The sequence below is a fragment of the Miniopterus schreibersii genome (assembly GCF_964146895.1).
Source record: "Miniopterus schreibersii genome assembly, chromosome: 2".
Classification (NCBI taxonomy): domain Eukaryota; kingdom Metazoa; phylum Chordata; class Mammalia; order Chiroptera; family Miniopteridae; genus Miniopterus; species Miniopterus schreibersii.
Window position 1 is genome coordinate 107,381,811 of NC_138102.1, and position 21,237 is coordinate 107,403,047.

General features: G+C 48.8%; 1 protein-coding gene across 2 annotated transcripts in view; it reads right to left on the minus strand.

Moving 5' to 3' along the window:
- Positions 1-21,237, minus strand: part of CRACR2A (calcium release activated channel regulator 2A) — a 127,175-nt gene that overhangs the window by 13,097 nt on the left and 92,841 nt on the right. For both annotated transcript variants that reach the window (XM_081124308.1, XM_081124309.1), the window contains 7 exons: positions 18,948-19,019; positions 15,234-15,279; positions 13,159-13,265; positions 10,758-11,097; positions 7,324-7,456; positions 2,603-2,684; positions 2,375-2,489 (listed from right to left, as the gene is read on the minus strand). In XM_081124308.1, coding sequence (XP_080980434.1) covers positions 2,375-2,489; positions 2,603-2,684; positions 7,324-7,456; positions 10,758-11,097; positions 13,159-13,265; positions 15,234-15,279; positions 18,948-19,019 — 895 coding nt within the window. The remainder of the gene's footprint in view (positions 1-2,374; positions 2,490-2,602; positions 2,685-7,323; positions 7,457-10,757; positions 11,098-13,158; positions 13,266-15,233; positions 15,280-18,947; positions 19,020-21,237) is intronic.

The following is a 21,237-nucleotide window of genomic DNA, read 5'->3' on the forward strand; positions in this document are numbered from 1 at the left end:
GTGAGAGGGGAACTGGAAGGATTGGTTAAAAAAAAAAAGGTGAAGGGAAGTACAAACTAAAGAAGTACAAATTGGCAGTTACAAAATAGTCATCAGAATATAAAGTACAGCCTAGGGAATGTAGTCAATAATATTATAATAACTAAGTGTGGTGCCAGGTGGGTACTAGATTTACTGGGGGAAACACTTTGTAAGGTATATAAATGTCTAATCATTATGTTATACACCTGAAACGAATACAATGTTGTATATAAAGTGTAATTAAAAAAGAAAAAAGTGTTTGTGGCTGGGAAAAGAATAGTTGACCTTACCCCCCCTGAAAAAAGTCATGGCCTCAACTTTTTTTTCTTCTTTTTTTTAAAAATCCTCACCCAAGAATATGTTTTTATTGATTTTTAGAGAGAGAGAAAAGAAAAGAGAGAGAGAGAAACATCAATGTTAGAAACATCAATCAGTTGCCTCCCATACACACAGTGACTGGGGATTGAACCCACAACCAGGGTATGTGACCCAACAGGGAACCAAACCCGCAACATTTTGGTATCTGGGATGATGTCCCAACCAACTGAGCCACCCAGCCAGAGCATGTCCTCAACCTCTTAATTTGAGAATGAGATGGTTCTTAGATCAGTGATTTTCAAAGGGAAACCCTCTTATCTAGTGAAATTGTACCTGGACCTCCAATATGCCAAACTGAAAGAAGTAGAGTGGCCTAGAACTGTGACGGCTACACCTTTCCCTGCCGAGCCCCAGTCCCTGGAGAGTGTCACTCTGATTCCAGGGTTCCAACAGAGAAAGTTTAAAAACCACTGGATCAGGTAAACACTAAAATCTCTCCTGGTGCTTAACTTCTATGAGGAAGATAGATCACTGGTGCTGTCAAAGAAAAGTCATGTCCAAAATCCCAGTTTAGACAGGAACCACTTCCAGATGACCCACACCATTTGCTTCCATTACAGTTTGGTGTAGAGCCACTCACTACATTTCAAAATGTACATTTTCTCTATTATAAGTATTTCAGGCTCAATAATTTTGAGAAATAATTTGTATTAAGCAAATTTCTGAGAAACCCTTGAATCTGACTTCCATTCTTGTTCCCTATTTTGGGGGAATTAGAATGATGTGGATTAAGAGTAAAGGAAAGAGCAGTTCAGCCAGTCTAAGCTACAAGAACAACAGATTTTGGTGGGAGGAATCATAGATGTTAGGGCCAAAGAGATGAAGAAATGAACAACTCCAGTTTTCTGACTGCACAGCGATATAGCATCCATCCTTGCATCCAACATCAGTTGAACACTAGTTCTACAGGGCCCCATGCAAGCATGGGATTACAATGGCAAAGATGCAGCTTCAGTTGCCAGGAGGCATAGAGTGAGTAGGGATCTTAGCTGGGAACCATGTCCTTTATAGCTGTGCGACAGTGTGATAAGTAGGTAAAGGGTCCACGCAAGGTCTATGGGCTTGAATAGAGGTTGAACGTAAGCTCCATGAGGACAGGGGTACTGTTTCGTTTACCTGCTGCTCTAATTCCCACACCCTAGAAGAGTGATTGGAAGTGTTTTGAAGAAATAAATGAACACTGCCTGAATCTTGCTGGTGGAAGGACCTGGGATATCCTACTTGACTGCTCTGTGACTAAATCAGCAAGACCCTATTAAAAGAAGTGGCTTGCCCACTCTGCCCTTGGCCTTGCATTCATTGGTAGAGGAAGAGCATGTAGATGGCCAAGAAGTAAAAAGGGACATATTGCAAGTATAAGTCTTAGAGATAATCCAGAATTCAAATAAGAGCACTGTTCCTTGTGGGCCCCGCCAAAGGTGACTTTGGGATGAGCCTCGGGCCCTCACACTGTGGATCAACCTCCCCTAGTGTGAAGGGTTGTGACAGATGCCCCAAAGCACTGTGTGTGTCACTGTTAGGCTGGGCACAGCTGAGCTCATTGGAGCTAGAAACGCAGGGGGTGGGGGAGGGGGTGGTGAGAATGGGAGAACAGCTCAGTTGAGACTCAGTTTAAACAACCATTTCTCAGGAAAACCTTTCTTGACATTCTACTCTGCCCCTCCTCTAATCCTGTGTCCCATCACTCATAGCACTTACTGAAATCATAGTGACATTATTGGTGTGATCTGTATTTTTTATATCCCATCCATGGGAGCAGGGGCTGCATCTGTCTTGGTCACTTTAGAGCCCCCAGTAGCTAGCTTGGTACTGGGCACTTGGGTGAACAAACACATGAGTGCCTGAACTGGTCAGTTCCTGAAGAAGGTGGGTTCTGATCAGGGTTTGAAAGAGCAGAGGACATGCAGGAGATGGGCAGAGAAGAAAGGAAAGGCAGGAGGCCAGCACAGTGCTCCTAGGAAGGTCACCAGCTCACCTCCACGCTGCTTAGCCACTGCCGGACGGACAGGAAGGACTGTTTGGCTGTGAGGTCATACATGACGATGACACCATCGGCCTTTCTGAAGAACTGCTGGGTGATGCAACGATACCTGCCACCGAAGGGCCACAGGTCAGGGGAGGCACAGCCTCCCTCTGCAGCCCAGACCTTTGACCCTATTGGGGGAATGGAGGAGGCAGGGTTACTTCAGGGTTGGCTCCTTACCTCTCCTGCCCAGCCGTGTCCCACAGCTGCAGGGCTACCTGAGAGTTACCCACACGTACCATCTTCACACGGTAGTCGATGCCTGCAAGGTGGAATGGGCCTGTTACTTCCAAATCAGAACATGGTGCCTCAACACATCTGGAACCACGTCAGGCCAAGGCTGACAACCCTCCTTGTGTAGCTCCTGGGAGGTGATGTGGGGAAAGACAGAGCACTGGACAGGGAGGCGCAGGACCTGATTCTATCTTGGCCATTTATTATCAAATCACCTAACTGCTCAAACTGCTGGCTCCTCACTGTAATGTAATGTAATCCATACCCTCCTTAGGGATACTATCATAGGTTCAAATGAGATCACATATGCAAAAGCAATATGCCAATGCAAAGACAATTGTTATTTCATGAACTTACTCCCTTGCTGCAAAGATGGAGGAGGAAAGACTGTCCTTAAATTTCTTCCTCCAATCCTCTTTTCTTTTTTCTTCCTTCCTTCCTCCTTCCCTCCTTCCTTCCTTTCTCCCTAAAGTCATTTAAAAATTCCCTTGATAAAGTTCAAATATTCCTGGGGATGGATCATACTCTCCAACTTGCATCAGCCACCGCAAAGCTCTGTGGAGGACCGGAGGTAGGGAAGGGGTGGCAGGTGGAGGGAGGGCTAGAAGAGGAGAGGATGGGGGAGGGACTCAACAGCACCATTCACCCTTGAGATGGGATTAGAGCTTCTGCTCCCAGCCACTGGGCCATCTAAAATTGTCTCTCTGAGGCTGAGACCCCACCTGGAGTCAGGGGCCACAGAGAGAGGGAACAAGGTCAGGATCATGCATTCTGAGCCCACAGCAGCCCTCAGAGGTTCTTTGATAACAGACATTCCTCTCTCCTACCTCATTTAAGAATGATCTCAAGTGCTTAATGAGATTCAAAAACTCTTTCTCCTTTAAGGTATCAGATCTTGGAAACAGTATCCTGGGCACAGGGACACCTGGCAGCTTTATTTCACTTAGAAAGTCCAGGGCTAAGTGCTTCCATCCAAATGGATTACAACTGGCTGGGAGCTGAATCCAAGGTGAGCTTTCTTCTTAGCTAAAAGTGGAAGGGCTTCCCAGTCTGTGCTCTGGGAGACTGAAGGGGCTGCCTACTTTCTGACAACAACTCAGGAGAATGCCAACCACTGTCAGCACACCGTCAGGGCCTGATCTGAAACCAGCCAGCCCAAGGCGGGAAGCCCCGAGGACAGAGTCCTCTCCTTGATGGAAAGGCTCAAAGACAAAAGGGGCAGCCAGGTCTCTGCTGCCTTCATGGTCCTGTTTTACCTCACTGGCTAATTGTTTTGCTGGAAGACAGGATGCTTATCTTGCAGAGAGAGAGGTGGACCAAAGAGTGCTGGAAAAAACGGGCTCTGTGCTGTGGTGAGCTTGGTGTGAGTCCCTGCTGGGTACTGGTGCTTCTCTCTGCAGCCTCAGACAGGAAGGCCCAGGAAGCAGATAAGCTCATGGGGGCAAGGGGGAGTAGAGACTCAAGAAGTCAAGTCCAACAGAAGAGGTAACACAACAACATGGGACCAGAGGTCCTGAACTACACTGACTTGTAAGACCACCACCAGTTCTAACACCCCAGGAACCAGGCAACCATGTTGTGTGTTCCTGTCTCAGTTTTGCCTTTGACCAGCTACGTGACCTTGATGACATCACTTTATCTCATTTGGGGGCAGTTTCACTGTTCTCATCTATAAACTGAAGTGTGATGGAGGGTGTGGAGGAGGTGAGTTGGGTGCTTAGAATCTGTTCAGCTGTAGCATTCAATGAACACATAGAGGTGACCTCCAACTCTCAACCTATCTGGTTCCTAAATGACAGCTGGAAATCAGGAGCCCTGTCACAGCGAAGTGTGTTGTGTTGTGGGATGGTGTGGACTAGAGCTGGTTGATGAACTCTAGGAAGGGTGACAGGACAGGCCCAAGCTGTCATTTAGAGCAGGACAGATGTGGGAGTGCTGGCAAGTTGTCATGGAGAAAAATCTAGGTATTTCTCTATAGAGATAGGGAGTGGGATAGAAACCCAACTAGTGGCCCAGAAAGCACAGAGTACATTCTGTTGGGAAAAGCAGGGGCTGTGACTCAATGTGAGGCAGAGGAAAGAGCACTGGACTCGGAGTCCCAGGTTCTAGGGAGCTTTAGCCTCTAATAAACAGTCCCCTCATTTACAAAATGAGCTCCATTGTTCTATAAAAACCACCCTTTGACATCCCCAGGACACCCACAAGGCCCAAGCACTTGCTTGTGAAGGAATCGTGTGGTCCTAAGGTGGTGTAGGCAGGTGCTCAAGCCACACTGCTGTTCTGTAGAACTTACATTATGTACAAGCCAGGAGTTGAGTACAAGTCATGTTCCTATGAGGCAGTGGGAAGCCAGGAAGGCCCCTTTGATGATGAGGTGAGCTTTATAAGGCTGCCTAGTCCCCGTTAGTACTGTGTTCATATTCAGGGGCTGCTGCCCCGGTCAGGTGGTTGGCTAGAGCTCCGATCTAGGGTTGGACTGCTTTGGCCCTAGCAGGCCAGGACTCTGTGGCTTTTCTGTCCCTTTCCAGGGAGCATCTTTCAGGTGGCTGCTGTGACTGTGCTTACTGACAGGTGCACCAGAGCAAGGCCTGCTGCGTGGCTGGGACACAAATTTGAGCTGCTGCTTCTGTGTGTTTTGCACAGTGTGAGAAAGGGCATTCCTGATTTGGAACCTTTGATATTTTTTCTCTTCCTAACTTGTAGGTGTTTCCATAATTGGCCTCCTGGGAAGTGCAAATTAGTTTGGTTTTCTCTTTTTAGAGACTTCCATCCCAGGGGCACAAGTTGGAAATGTAAATGAACCCTAATTCCTGATTCTAACGGGAGAGGCACCTACATGCACATGCTTGAAAGGGGTCTTTGAGGGCCTGAGGTCTTTACATTGGTTCTGCTGCCTCCCATGGGCCTGTACTTGAGCCATGACTTGTGGGGCCCACCCTATTGAATGATCTCCTGGGAAGTTGAGTCCATCTCCACAGCCATTGCCTCCTGGGTCACCATGCTCAGTGCACATGGCTCACTCCCAGCCATTTCTCTCCAGGCCAGACAAGGCCAGGCTCCTCTGGGCTTGGTTCATAGACTCTGCCCTTCTTTCCACTAGGGTCTTAATTCTTCATCTTGGGGTGCTCTCAGTTTTTGGGTGGAGCAGAAGGGAGAGGACAGGAGGATATTCCTGATGTGATAACAGTATGGGAACAGGCACAACACTAAGAATGGCACTCTAAAGCATATGGGAAGAGACCCACCTGTACCAGGAAAGTTGGAAGGAAGGGCCAGTTCAGGATGAAAGGAAGAACATGGAGTCTCCCCTGGCAGGGTTCTGGGGCAGGAAAAGTTTGTCTATGGGAACAGCTGTCAAACACCCAGAGGTCAAAGATGTTCTGGACAGAGACTCAGGCTTGGAAGCAGTCTTGTGTGACCCAGAGAGAATGTGTCCCCCAGAAGTACATAGCTGGTTAGTGGCAGAGCCGAGATAAAGAGCCAGGACTTCTGACACTCTACTGAACTTCAGCAGCCTCCCCTGCCTGCACCAACCTCCGTCCACTCCTGTGGCGGGAGAGTGTCCTCGAAACCCACTGGGTGCTGAGCACGCACAATCAGTATTACTAGGGACACTGTGGAATGGAATAGAAGAGGTGTGGGGGGAGGGGGGAGGCCAGTATCTATACCAACCAGCTGACGGGAATGTCAACAAGCCTCTTAACCTCTCTGGGCCTCAGTTACCTGATCTGTCCATTGGGCTGATAACAATACTTGCCTCCCAGGGTTGTGTGAAGATAGAGTGAAATGATAAATATAAAAGCCCACAGTAAATATTCAGATCATATCAATGTGTTTTTTAATACAGTTGGCTTATCAATGTGGTTAAATGGTACATTGTAGGCACTCAATGGACTTATTTTTTGCTTGAGTGATTCAACTTGGCAAAAGCTAAGAGGTCAATATGCCTGTGGGTCTTACCACATGTTCCAATGCAATGAGCAACTTTGGGGGAAGGGAGGACGTCCTCTAAATAAAATATTTCCCAAGAGTGGGCGCACATTAAGCCATGATCACCCACTAATAGCTGGGCCTAATGAGCTTCTACAGTGAACTCCAGCTGCTACCCAGCAGACCTGGGATATAGGACGGGTAACATCTGCTGAGTAAAGGAGCCATCTAGGGCTCTGTCCTCCATCCCACCCATCTACACACGCGCACGCGCGCACACACACACACACACCCCGGGAGGGTCAGGGCACAGAAGCAGTTGGCCCATGGGGGAGGTAGGGATTGTGGTGGCCTGGGGGGTGGGGGATGAACCCCAGCAGGAGCATGAAGATTCAGGGCCCTGCTGAAAGTGGGAAGGAATGATAAGAGAGAGACAGGCTCAGAGAGGGTAAAAGGGGCCCAAAGTCCATCCTTGCCAACTTCAGTACCACTCAGGCTAGTCATAGGAAGCTCTCAGTGGCCCCCTCCCCCTGGGAGTGAGCCTAGCAGCTAGCGCTCTGCAGGAGGTGGACTTCACCTTGTCCCTCTCAGCCTCACTGTGGAGCAAGCAGACCCAGCTTCCTCTCCCTGAGGGCCCACAGCCTCTCCCACTGGGCTCCAGGTCCCTCCCATGGCCCCCTTCTCACAATCTCCCTTCCCAACTGCAAGCCGGGAGCAGTTTAGGGGTGAGAACTTACCCACCGTGGCTGTCATGCCAGGGGAGAAGTGGTCATCACAGAATCTCCTCAGGAAGGATGTCTTCCCAACCGCGGAGTTGCCCACAAACACAATCTTGAAGAGCCGGTCTGGGGTGGAGGGAGGATCTTCCTCCTGTGGACGGCAGACAGTCTGGCCAGCTGCAGGAATGGTCGCTAGCCCCTGCTCCTGCCACAGCCTGCCCTTCACCAGTCCCTACAGTGTCCTACAGTGTCCAGGGGACAGTAAGCACTGGCACCAGGGAGGCTGCCCAGCCTTGGATGCAGGTAGCTTTGGGCTCAAGGCATCAGCAGGAGGAAGAGGGACATTTACTCCACTAATATTTGTTGTCTGCCTGCTGTGCTTCAGGCCCTGTGCTGAGCCTAAGACGCAGGGAGAGGAGGAGGCCTGGTTTGTGGTGGAGTGAAAGGGGTAGGCGTGTAAACAAACAACCTCAACACAATGTTCCAGGTGCTCTGGGAGCAGCAAGGAGGAGCCCAGGATCCACTCAGCAGACACCTTGAACTGAGACATAAAGTGGAGGCAGAGATTCTCTAGATAGTGAAACGGGGGATAAGGTGGGCTATTTGCAGGGAGGAGGGGAGACAGAAAAAAGACAACTTATCTCTTTCAGAGCAGCAGAGACAGCCAGGCTGGGGTAGGGGCTTTTGTTTCTGCCCCATCATTGAAAGCCTGGACTGACAGAGGACACTCTTGCCTCCTTGCCCTTTGCTTTTCTGTCCCATCTCATCAGCTTCCATCTAGGATCCTCATCTGCCCTGGGAAGGAAGGAGTGCCAGTCTCCACCTAGTAGGCTGGGCAATCTGTAACATCAGGCTGGCAGAGCCTCCCAGAGTCCAGCAGCCTCTGCTGCTCCTCCCCTGCCCAGCAGCAGGAGGGGAGGGGAACGGCTGCCCGCTGGTCTGGGTCGCTATAGCCCAGCTGGGAATGGACTTGCCTAGACCCTAGCCTTCCCGCACAGGGTTATTCCTTTCCTTGGAGCCCTCATTCCTTGGGGAGAGCTGTTTGCTGGCTGCCCCCAATCCTGCCTTCAGACTCAGCCCAGCACTGCTGGGCCAAATGAGGAAACTCTTTTGAATCTGTTTAGAAGTGGATCAGGGGGAATTAGCTCCTCTCATTGAGCAAATGCTATAATGGAGTGGAGTGACAGCAGATCCTAGCAGTATTTGAGTTTCAGAGAAAAGCCACTAGCAGCCTTTTGGGGAGAAATCAATTCCATGCAGTATTTAAGTAGGAATTCAAGGTCAATTACAGGAATTTAAATTTAAAGAAAACAATACTCCACACTAAAAAAACTATGTTCCCTGCCCCATTTTCTTTACTCTTGCAATATCAAGGGCATCGGCTCTCTGCCAGTCTCTGCTCAGCCCCTGGACCTCTACCTGTAATTTGTTTGAGACTAAAGCTCAGAGCAGCAATCTGTATCCTCAGGCCCAGGTATGGGTGAGAAATGAGAGGCCCAGGGTGGGAGGAACAGATCCTGGCTATAGAGGCTGTGCCTAATCTTTAGCCCTGTACCCCCCCACCCCCAGATAGAACACTATTTTTTTTACAGGTCAAAGAAGATAAACACATTTATTGATGGTTCAGCTCCAGGCAGGATGCACCTCTCAGGTGCAGCAAACTCCTTTGCAATATTCACGCACCTAACCTGTGTCCCCTAGGGACAATCCACAGTGACCCCACCCAACTGGGGCAAAGGAGCTGAAGAATAGTCTGCTGTTCTCCTTCCCACCACTTAAAAACAAAAAAATCTTTAAAAATAAAAGTAATATGCACAATTTTTTTAGAATTAGAAAATACAAAAAAGTAGGAAGGAAAACAATGATTATAATCTACCCCAATGCCCTCAGTGGCCACTATTCACGTTCAAATGCATTTCTTCCAGGCCTTTTTTCTATATAGATGAATCAATATGCCTTATTGAGAGTGACTTGAGATATTATAATTTTATTCTTTTCATATATTATTAAATTATAAATATTTCTCTGGGTCACTACAATTTTTTGAAAATGGGATTTTTCACAGCAGTGTAATAGTCTAGTGAATTAATATGCTATAGTTTATATCTTATTAGGTTTTCAATGGTTTGTTATTATACACTTACATTCTCGCATTACATTCTTGCCTGACTTTGGTTATTCCCTGAGAAAAGACTGCTAGAAGTAGAAGTTCTGGTTCAAAGGATGAGGTATTTGCCAGTTCTTGATTCCTGTTATCAAAATCAAACTCCTGTCCAGAAAGGTTGCACAGTTTCTGGCTTAGCAGCGTTGCCCAGAGGGCCTGCCTGGCAGCACCTCCTGAGGAGCAGAGCCTCTGTTGAGGCTGTCTGTGGCTTCCAGGGGGTCATATTTCCTCATGGCCACAGTTTCTGTCCCAGCTGGAAGGCAGCTCAACCTGGTGGAGCCGCAGTGTGTGAGGGCAGGGCAAGAAGGCTGGGCCAGGCCGCGCCCCTCTGGGCTTCACTTCTCTGTCTGCCAGAAGGCGGACTGAATTTCTGACACCTCATCAGACAACTGCAAGGATCAAATGCCACGGCAGACACATGCTTAGCCTCTTCCCTTCACCCTGGCCTCTCGACACTTCTTTCACATTCGGGGGGACAGTGTGAGGTACTGAAAACCTCACCTGTGCCCACTGCCCATATGTATAGGTCTGTGCACTGACAGGGTTGAGGAAGGACAGATAGGAGATGGGGGAGGGGCCCCACCCACCAGTGGATGCCCCCAGTTCTCCACCCTTCCCTAGGCTCTGGATCCCCACCATTCTACCCTTCAGAGGAATAAATCTTAATCCTCTGATACACAGGCATAAATCTTAATCCAGGCCCAAGAATGATAGCCGATGCCAAGAAGTCCCTGCACAGTGGCCAGAGAAGTCTTCCTGTCACACATGCTAATACGACCATGGAGTTGCTCAAGGTGGCAAGGGCTGGGTTCTAAAGCGCTGCCCCGTGTGCAGGCAGGAGACTTCCACACTGCCATGGACATTTCTAAAGCTGCTTTGGGGGTCAAGTAGTGGGTGGTGGGGCTCAAGGAGCCTATTCCTAGGCCTAGGTCACAAACAAGCCATAGAACATCATCACCATGAACCAGAGGAAGATGACTCGTATGGCCCCCTTCTCCCCTCAGTTTAGAGGAAGATCTGGTGGGAGTTCAGGTGGGACATGAGGTTGGCATCACACTGAATCCAAAAAGAGAGCAAAGGCTAGGGAATGGGACAAACATCAGAAGTTATAAGGAGAATTTACCAGGACCCCTGAGTCTCCCACAAGACACTCAGCTAAGCAGGGGGAGGTGATATTCGAAGGACACAAATACGTTGAATCACAAGACCTGCCGCATCTGACTTCCCAAACTCCCGTTGGGCATGGCATAAGAGTGACGTCTAACACCGAGGTGGGATGTGTCCTTACCTTAGACAGAGCTTCTTTTCCAACCGGCTGCCCTCGAGGAGATGTGGGCGTGAGTTCCAGCTGAGAAGGTTGGGCCTGCTCTCTTTGTCCTTCCACCCCCTGGTCGGAGACTTCCTCCTCTTCTGGGCATTTCCTAAGCGACGGCCGCTCAAAGCCGCCATCCAGGAGCTGGGGTAGGGGGTCTTCTTCAATGGAGATGATTCTGCGGAGCGCCCGGGGGAGTGGACCCTCAGCCCCTGGCTCCGTGGTCCCTGGCTCCTCTTCAAGGGGATACCCACTCAGGCCCAGGGAGCTTCTCCTCCTCAGCGTGCCAAACACATCTTCTTCCTCCTCTGACTGGCTATTTGGGTGGGGAAGAAAGAAGAAGAGGGAGAAAATTATAAAATGTATCAATATCGAAGCCACACAGCTTTCTGACATATGCCAAAAGGGCACCACACCTTGGAAGCAGAGAGTTCCAGGAAAAGGAAAATCAGACCCAGAATTCTGTAGTTCATTCACTCACTACACTTATACAAGTGCCTGATGGGTGAAGGTGATGGTGAAGGTGATGATGGTGAAGGTGATGGTGAAGGTGGTGATGGTGAAGGTGATGGTGAAGGTGGTGATGGTGATGGTGAAGGTGATGGTGAAGGTGGTGATAGTGAAGGTGATGACAGTGAAGGTGATGAAGGTGGTGATGGTGAAGGTGATGATGGTGAAGGTGATGGTAAAGGTGATGATAGGGAAGGTGATGATGGTGAAGGTGATAATGATGATCTACCAGGTATTAAGCTAATGTCACAGTCATGAACAAATGGATCCAGCCTGTCCTCATGGAATGCTCAGCTTAGTGGAGGGGCTAAAGCAATAATGACAAAACTAAATATATTTTTACAAATTGTGAGAAATGTTAAGATGGAGAAGTAAAGGGTGTGAAGAAAGGAACATAGCATCTGGAAATAAAACATCCTAGATTAACAATTAGATGACCTCGACTCTGGTTCCAACACCAGCCCTAACTAACTGTGTGTCCCTAGGTAAGACACTTAGAGCCTCAGTTTCCCCACCATAAAACGTGGCCCACTGCCCTGTCTACCTCACAAATAAGATAATGCATAAAAAAGACATGATCACAAAGCAGCCCTTGGCAACATAAGGGAGACGTACTGCTACTCTGGGAGGAGCCCCCACTAGTCAGATGTCTATCGACTCAGAGGCAGCCACCCACTAGAGAAAGGGCTTTGAGTCAGAAGGAAGCCAGGTAGGCTATCTAGGCCTGCCTCTCCTTCCTTTCTTTTCCTTTTTCAGTGATCCTGCAAGTCAGGAGGAAGTGGCCTCAGAGCCTACGTGCACATTTGTTGGCCACTGTATACCCAGCACACAGCACAGAATCTTGCACATAGTAGGCACTCGACAACAGATATTAATGACAGGACTCACGTCTAATTTATCTTTGGAATCTTCACAGAACTCAGAAGAATGTCTACTACAGAGTAGGCAATCAGTAAATGCTGTTGAATGAACCAATCAATGAACATATTCAGTTCTGAGGAACCAAAAGGCCAACTATAATTGCACAAATTTAGCTCCAAAATTGTACCTCACTGTTCATCTACTTAGAAAGGAATTCACGATGATCAGGTCCAAAGACTTGACTCATCAGTTGACTGACATCTCAGACTCATCTCCCTTTGCTTGTTTATTTCATGCTTGCTGTCCTCAGTGTCTCCTAGGTGACACTGCCTCTACCTCTCGGGGCCATAGATGTGGATGGAGCATGTGCCAACAGGAAGAGGAAGAAGGGGATTGGTTGGTCTCTTTGAATAAGCTATGAGCCCCACCTTTGGGGATTCGATTGTGTGTTGTTCAACAGGGACAAAACATGTCATCTGTGAGTTAATTAAATATGAATCATTGAAAGGAACCTGTCAAGGACAGGCCCAAAAGGAGTTCAACTATTGGCGATTCCATATGACACTTTAATTGGCCCTCAGAGCCCAAACAGTCATGTCCCTGCAAAACCAAGTGCATCCGTTCTGCTCAACAGCCAACAGGGCATCATCACACCACACCTCCATCTCTCCCTGACCTCTCCTGTTCTCTTTCCTCTGCTAATCTACAGCATGGCTTCAGTCCTCTCTGCAGGCACATACGGGAACTGGGCAGAGGGGAGGGACCAGAAAAGGAAATGGCCTGTCCTAGGGCTAGCTCTGCACAAGGCTTCTCTCACTTGGGTGTCAGAACAAGAAAGGGTATGTCCTCCAAGATTGAACGGGAATGAGCACAGCTGACCCCAGGTTTCCCCACCAGAGCCACTTCTTGAGGTCCAGTCTGCACTCAGCACAGGCTCAGGGCCTGTTCCCAGTGAGCACAAGATCAATAAACAGATAAATGCATGAACAAATAGAGGATGACTTACCTTCTAAGAAACCCTCTGCCGTCCATATATTTGCCTATCACAGAGCCGGATCTCTGTTTCCAGCTTGCCTTGGCAGCAGCTGTGTTTGCCTTGGCTGCCTTATCTTTCTGTAGAAACACAAAAAGCCCTCAGATCCTTGCCTGCTGGTTCGTCCCAATGTTTGAGCAGAAAGGGCTCAACTTTCCCACTCATAGGTCAGGCCCTAAACAAAACTCTGAAGTAAACAAACGATGTTCTGGTCTCGCTGCTAGCATCCACCTGCTCTACCCTTTTGCCACCATCTCTCACCAGAATTCCTCCACTTCCTCTCTAATAACCTAATCAAATGAACCAATACCCAGTTTAGAGCCTGGGGTCCATGATATGGTCCTTCACAGGACTACTGATAATTTGCAAGAGCACAAGTAAAAAGAGATAAATGTGGAATGTATAGGGAAAATGTTTATGGACAGAAAAGACTCTGTGCCTCTTTAAATCACACTCTCCAGTGTGTCGCCAGTTCCTTTCATTCCCAAAGTCTCAGATATGAGAAAGAAAGTTGCCCAGAGGATCAATTAACCCAGTGCCCTGTCCACAGCTACTAAGCTACATAGGGCATTTCAAACCCTCTGTGGACGTGGGCTGGGTGTGGATAAATGGCTCACACATCTGTAACGAAGAGCCCGGGTTGGGTGGGAGCTTACACCCTCTTTGCCAACACTCCCCAACGGTCCCTAGAAGAATCTCTCATTAACCAGCCATCCCCATGAATCCTGATGATCCTTAAGGAGGGTGGGGTAGGACCCCCCCAGGGCCTCTGAAGGTAGGATTATAAAGATTCCAAGTTAATCTTTAATTATTATTCAGCAGGAACATGATTTTATCCCTTTCTTCTATTCCCCACAAGGGTTATTAAGTCCATTCCCTTTCCAAAGTGAGATGAGTCTGGCAGGTGAGGGGAAGCAAGGTCAAGGGATTAGGATGACATTTGGTTGGAAGTTTTAAAATAAATTCGGTGTTACTCTAAAACAATCATAACCATTTCACTCATTAAACAAACATGTAGGCTGAAGCCTTGCTCTACTAGGACACATGGTGGGCAGCAGAGGTGTTTGCTGTGAGTCAGTGATAGAAAAGAAACAGTGGAACAAGGCCCCTCCAGGATTTGCTGTTATAAACTAGGGCGCACTCATTCAGGGCACACTGGCTGCCTCCTGTGACTGCATTTAGGCCACTATTCAGCTAAGGGTCCAGCGCAAGATTCCTTTATCGAAGAGTTGTTCTCAAAAATCCCTACAATTTGGGGGGGGGGGGGAGGGTAAGAATTCCCTTTCCTCATATGGTAGTCGGGGTCATGGCCCAAGGAGGTGAATGACTTGCCCAAGGACACACGTGAAATTCATGGTGTGATAATTCTAATAATTAAAAACTCGCACCAATCAGTCCTGCCCCCATTTTTCTTCCCTTTAGAGCATCCAACAACTGCTGCCTAAAAGGAATGAAAATAGGGGAATGTGAGATCCTGGATTTTGTTTAATGCAGCCTACAAGGAAGATTTTAAATAAATATAGAACTCTGTGCTATTTGGGAAAGTATGTAAGTGTGGTCCTCAGGTATGGAGAAGCAGGGTTCCCGCAGGGTAAAAAAATTGTGCATAAAATCAACTATGTAAATTGTAAAACATACATTTGAATTTATCCTATGACAGTGGAAAATGCAAATTTTTCACCAAGAGATAAAAATTTTAATGAAGAAAAGAGCTGCGAGCACTTTGGGGTAAAGTGATCATGACATTTCAACTGCGCCATCTCATGGATAGAATTACCATTTCTACATAACTGCGTGACCCTCCTTAATATTTCTGACTTGTTATGCCAAGAGGGAAGTGTGTGACTTCATGGAAAATTAACACACTGTTACCCTGGAGGTCACCCTGCATTTTTATTATTTTCAAAAAAGCATATGCCATGGTCCTGCCACACAGAAAGGAGCAACCAGACCCCGAGCTTCAGGACATTGTTGGCCAGTCCTGTACTGGCTGCCACTGGACCATAGTCCTTGTCTTTCCCCAGGGGAATGGGGCACCAGGCACTTACCTGAAAACATATGTCCCGTTCATCCCGAAGGTGCTTGTTCCGTTCCCTGTGGTGGAAAAGGGGAATCTATTCAAACATGGAGTTTGCAGTCGACAGAGCCAGTAACAGCGGTTTGCCCGTGGGTTGGATACAGAGGCGGCTTGGTGTGGGAGGCCCAGGCAGCATGTGGAGCCTCTTTCCTTAGAGACTGTGGTTCACGGCAGAGGGTAGTCTGTGTAAATCAACTCAGAGGAAGGGGGTAGACAGAGCGGCCATGCGGCACCCACGCCCTTCAGATCACGCACTGGTCTGTGCCATCACCAGGGCAGCCTCCCCCAGGGCGCCCAGGAGTTCCAGCTGCACATGTGAATCGCTCCGAGGGCTGTGTGTCCTCTCTGAGCCATTCATTTGTGCCTACATCCACTCAACAAGTGTCTCCTGGGCACCCACTCCTTGCCAGGCACTGTGCTGGCTATCAAAGTTATGCTAATGAACAAAAGAAGAAGTTCCTGCCCTCGGAGAATTTGTGTTTTAGTGCAGCCGTAACTGTTGCTGAGAAACAGAGAGTGGGAGTGAAATGAAGTGTGTCAGAGGGCAGAGCGGTGTTTCAACAGTGTGGTCAGGGGAGGCCTCGCTGAGAAGGCAGCAGCTGAGCGGATTCATAGGAGGAGCAAGGAGCTCTGCAGGTATTTGGGGGAAGAGCATCATAGGCAGAGGGGGCTGCCAGGGCAAGGCCTGGCGCTGGGGTATGCCTGGTGTGCCTGAGGGGCAGAGCGGAGGGCAGCGGGGCGCTCAGAGGGGGAGCATCAGGAGGCAAGGTCAGAGGACAGATAGAGGAGGGACCTGCCATTCATGGCCTGTGGGCCGTTGTAAGAACTTTGACTTTGACTCCAGATGAGAGATAAAGCTGTGGAGGGTGGGCGTGGGATGGCCGAGGAGTGTTCTGATCTGACTCAGGTTTTCAAAGGCCCCCTGTAGCTGCTGTGCCAAGAACAGACTGCTGGGGACAAGGGTGAGCCCTGAAAATTGGCCAATATTTTAAGCAACACGTTGGTCATTGGTTCCTCTGTCAGTGGACCAGTGGTAGGAAAAGCCTGACTAGAGGGTGAGAATGTGAGGAAAGGAAATGGAGACAGTGAATATAAGTGCAAACAATTATTTTGAAAGTTTTATTGAAAGTAATTAAAGAAAGGGAAAGTAGCTGGATGCGGAAGGGAGAACAAGAGATACTATATAAGAAATATTATAGTAAGTTTATAGGTCTCTCCAAAGGGAGGGCACAGTGTGGTCTGGCCGTCATCATTGTAACGTGGCCACTTACTGGGCACGGACCGTGGGCAGGCACTCCACTAAGTGAGCTGCTCACGGCAGGTGCAGATCTGAGACAGGCCGGAGTAACGGCCTCAGTGGCCGGGGCTGCAGGACACACTGAACGTGCGGTTGTTCTGTACCAGCTGCATGCATCTGGTGAGCAGGCAGGCACACAGCCTGGGTTTCAGAACCAGTGGGGAGGGACGGGGAAGGTTCTTATAAACCCTGAGGATGCAAAGGGAGCTTCTCATGTCGGAACGACCCTCTCTCTGTACAGGTAGTGATGTTAGCAGCCTTGTGTCTGGGGAAGGCTTGGGGAGCCCGGGAGCTACATCTCTATCGGGGAGTTTGCTGCTGTTTCATGCTTTGTGTGGCCATGCCCAAGCAGAAACTTCAGTACTTAAAGAAATGCTAGACTCTTTGCATGTGTCCACTTTCCTTCACAACACTCCCTTGTTGTGATTGCTGCTCACATCTATCATCTGAGTCTCAAGCCTGGGAGGTGGGAGGGAAACTAAGACTCAACTGGTTAGGTCAATTGTCCCAGGTCACATACGGTAATGAGGGGCAGTGCTGGGTCTTGAACCAGATACAGATGCAAAGTATGTGTTCCTGACCAAGTGCCCTGAACTTCCTTCCATTTGCTGCACTTCCCTTAGGAGGGGGCAGTCCCCTCTGCATCCCGTCACATCGGGGCCACTGTCCTGATTCCACCACCACCACCCTCCACGTTCCCTCTATTCCCACCCCTCTCCCAGTTTTCTCTCCTCAGTTTCTGTTTCCCCATTGCTCTGGGTCACTACCTGAGACTTCACCATGGAGGAGAGACCTGCCGTGGGGCCTTCTCCCCACATCTCAGCTTTCGCCAGTTGGCAGAGTCTAAGCTTGGTAACAGTGCAGTAGCTCCAGCCACGTGGTTCTGCACAATGCTGGTCTCCACTAAAAAGACTGAGTGTCTGCGGAGTGCTGCCTTGCTATTCCCCTCTGCTCATTCGTGTTGGATCTGCCCTTTTCTTGTTTTCTAAGTATAACAGAAAGGACAAAACCAAAAATGTCCTTGAACATCTTAATCTCTTCCTTTCACTAAAGCCTTCCTAAGAATCAATGTCTTCTCTCAAATGGTTGAGAACTTGGCCACCTAAGAACCCCTTTTGTCTCCCTGGCCTTTGGGGCCTGTTGGAATCATGTGCCGAGTGCAGCAAATCTGAAAGGCATTCAGTCTGAAGCACTTTTCCATTTGGTAGCATCATGAATGTCAGACACAGTGACCTTAGCTTGCTTTTAGATAAAAGCAAAACAAAAGCTTCATAACTTACCTGATTTAAAAGCTCTGCACTTTACAAACCAGAACCCAAGGTCCTTCTGCCTCATCGCTATGCCCAGGAGGTGTTCGGCAGGCAGCAGGCACTTAGAAACCTCAGAGGCAAAACTGAAAATGCCATCTTTCCCCTCACAGGTTTGGTGGGTTTTGGTTTGGCTTGGTTTCCTGGCACATTCCAGACCAATGAGCTTTGAATTTACAATGAGTTTTAGCAGGCTAAGGAAACTCCCTTCCTGGTGCTGTTTGGATTCATTTGTAGGCAGACCTCGGAGATTGCTGACCATGGCAACAAAGCGAGTGTCGCGATAAAGCAAGTCACGTGATGTTTTTGTTTTCCCAGTGTGTATAAAAGTAATGTTCAGTCTACACTGTAATCTATTAAGCGTGCAATAGCATGATGTCTAAATAATGTACAAACCTTAATTTAAAAATACTTTATTGCTAAAAAGTGTGACCCATCACCTGAGCCTTGTTATGCCAACAGGCTTGCCGGATGCACGGTTGCCACAAACCTTTAATTTGTAAAAAAAACCACAATATCTGCAAAGCACAGTAAAATAAGGTGTGCCTGTACTCATTCAAAAACAGGAACGGAATATGGCAGGATAAAGAGAATCAGCCCGATGCGGATCTCAGTTCTGGCTCCACCAGTGAGTCGCTGTGTCACTTCTGGTAAAATATCTCATTTCCTTACAGCGACTTCCTCAGTTAACTCCTGTATTAACAACTGCCCTACTTCCCTAAGGTTTGTTGACGATGACAGGGATACTGTGGCTGGCACAGAGAGGATGCTCAATAAATTGAGTTCCGCTCCTACTTGAGCAAGGGCGGTGCAAGGTGCTGTGAGACACCGAGAAGGATGAGGCAGGGCCCACCCACAGCGGCACAAACTGGAGAGCGAAGTGGGCGTGTGTGTGAGAAGGGGCGGAACACCATGGAGAGGGTGGTGCTCGGCTGTCCACACAATATGATAAGGGCAAGGGAAATGAGGGTGCTCTCTCAGTGGTTACGTTTTTCCAGCGCGTAGGGAGGGCAGACTCAGCCTGGCCCCCAACCTGAGGCATCTGGGACGTGCTCTCAGAACACGTCTGGTGCTGACCCACCTCAGGAAATCCAGCTGCTTCAGGAGCCCCGACTTCTCCCGCTGCAGACTCTCGGTGACCCGGTACACTTCCCTGAGGAGGAGGCAAGCAGCAGTGATGAGCGGCTGCTCTGCGGAGGGTGAGCTATGGGGTGTAAGGCGCTCAGGACCCCTCACACTGGAACCAGCAGGCGGTGGGGACACCAGGGGGACAGAGGGGTTTAGAGGAATATGGTCTTCCTTGGAGAGCACCTGTCACCTGCAAGTGCTCACAGCCATAATCTCAGTTGTCACAGACACCTTATTTGAAAAGTAGAATCATCCCCATTTTACAGACACAGTCAAAGAGGTTTGATAACTCTCCCAGCCCACACAAGCAATCCAGGGTCCTAATCAAGGCCGCCTGGCCCCAGACCTGCTCTTTCCGAAGCCACTCACGCGCCACCTCAGCATGACTCTACGATAGATAATGGCACGCTTTTCCCAGGCTCCAAAGGGTCCTGCCACCCAGAGCTCAGGGAATTAGAACCAATATTCTCCAGTCCAGTCTTGGAGGGCAAAAGCAGAGCTGGTATTCTTTCCCCCTGGATGCTGGATTAGCTTATTTTGAGCTCTCGAAGAATCATTTTCCTGCTTCACCTTCCCCCAAAGTGTCCAATCTGTTCTCAGATATCTGGGGTTTCCACTCTTGGGCACTCATTTCTTTCACTTAGGATTTCTTTTCTCTAGCTATTAATGCATCAGTTATAATCAGTCGTTTCTATCACAGTGTGGACATGTCAATCATATCAGGAGTTCTGAGGAAGGGAGAGAGAAGCTGAGAGTTACATGGGTGGCTGGAAGGCAACTTAGCAAGGTGGGGGGTGTCCAGCTTGTTTACATCTGTATCCGCACTGCAGGGCCTGGCAAGGGGCAGAGTCAACAAGAAACAGCAGAAGGAAAGAAAGAAGAGAGGACAGGAAGGAGGGCTAGGGAGGGAAGGATGGCAGGATGGGAGAAGAAAGAGAGGAGGGAAGGGAGGGAGGGAGGGAGGGAGGGAGGGAGGGAGGGAGGGAGGGAGGGAGGGAGGGAGGGAGGGAGGGAGGGAGGGAAGGGAAGGGGTAAGTTGGGGAGGTATTCAACACTACTCAGGGAAGAAAGGAAAAAAGCAGAATCAGGTGACACTGGAAAATAAACCTCGCATAACTTCACAGTTTTGCCTCCATCCTTTCCTCTCTGCTCTGCACCATGGTTCACACAAAGAATCCGAAGCTTCACCTCTCCAAACCACAGCACGGCATGTAGTAGTGTAGGGAGCATCTTACAGCCTGATAATTTCGTCACCTTCCAGAAGCTGTCAGGGCACCTGGATTGTGCACACACTGGGCTGGACAAGGACAGTCACCCTCTGCCACCCCATCAATGTCATTATTGAGCTGGTGAAAACAGAACCAGCTTGCTGGGTCCATAAGACTCTCGCCAAGCTCACAATAACCTGGTTCCTGAAGAGGTATCTGTGGTGAGCTTCCCCCCCCTTTATAGAATAATTATAAAGTCAATTTAGGACAGTAACAGACTGAATCAAATTCTAAGTTCACCTCAGACAATCCTAATTAAGCAACAAAACTTCTCTGGCTCCTGCAGAGCTGCAAATCCTTAACATTTTATTACCAAATTAATTTCAACTTGAGGGAAAACAATGTATTTCCCATTATCCAAACTGGGTCCCCAAATCGCTGTCTAGGATTCTGCTCTGATTAGCAGAGTTAGAGCTGCCCCCTGGCTGCGTCTGTGCCAGGGAGCTAAGCTTGCTTGGCCTGGCTTTGTGCACCCCAGCCCCGGTCCTGCTTCTCTCCTGGGGCAGCAGGGAGCAGAGCTTTCCCCCTCCTGAGGAAAACCACTCATTGGAGATCTCAGGTCTGAGTTCTCCCAGGGTGTCTGGCTGAGGACCCAATTCCTAAATGAGAAGGTGTTCCAGGTCTTCTCTGGCCCTGTTTTCACAGAACCAGCTGACTCCTGGAGTTATACCAACACACACATATTACATTACATATCGATGCAAACACATCTGTCCATTTGTCTAGTAAACATACATCCAGTTGGATGGATAAAGATAGATATACAGCTGACCCTTGAACAATGTGGGGGTTAGGGGCGCCAATCCCCTGCTCAGTTGAAAATCCGTATAACTGAAGTCAGCCCCCCACTTACACAGATTCCCACTAATCGGGAATAGAAAATACAGATGACCTTTACATGAGCTAAGCGGACTCGCACAGTTCAAGCCCATGTTGTCCAAAAGTTTCTCACACACACACACACACACACACACA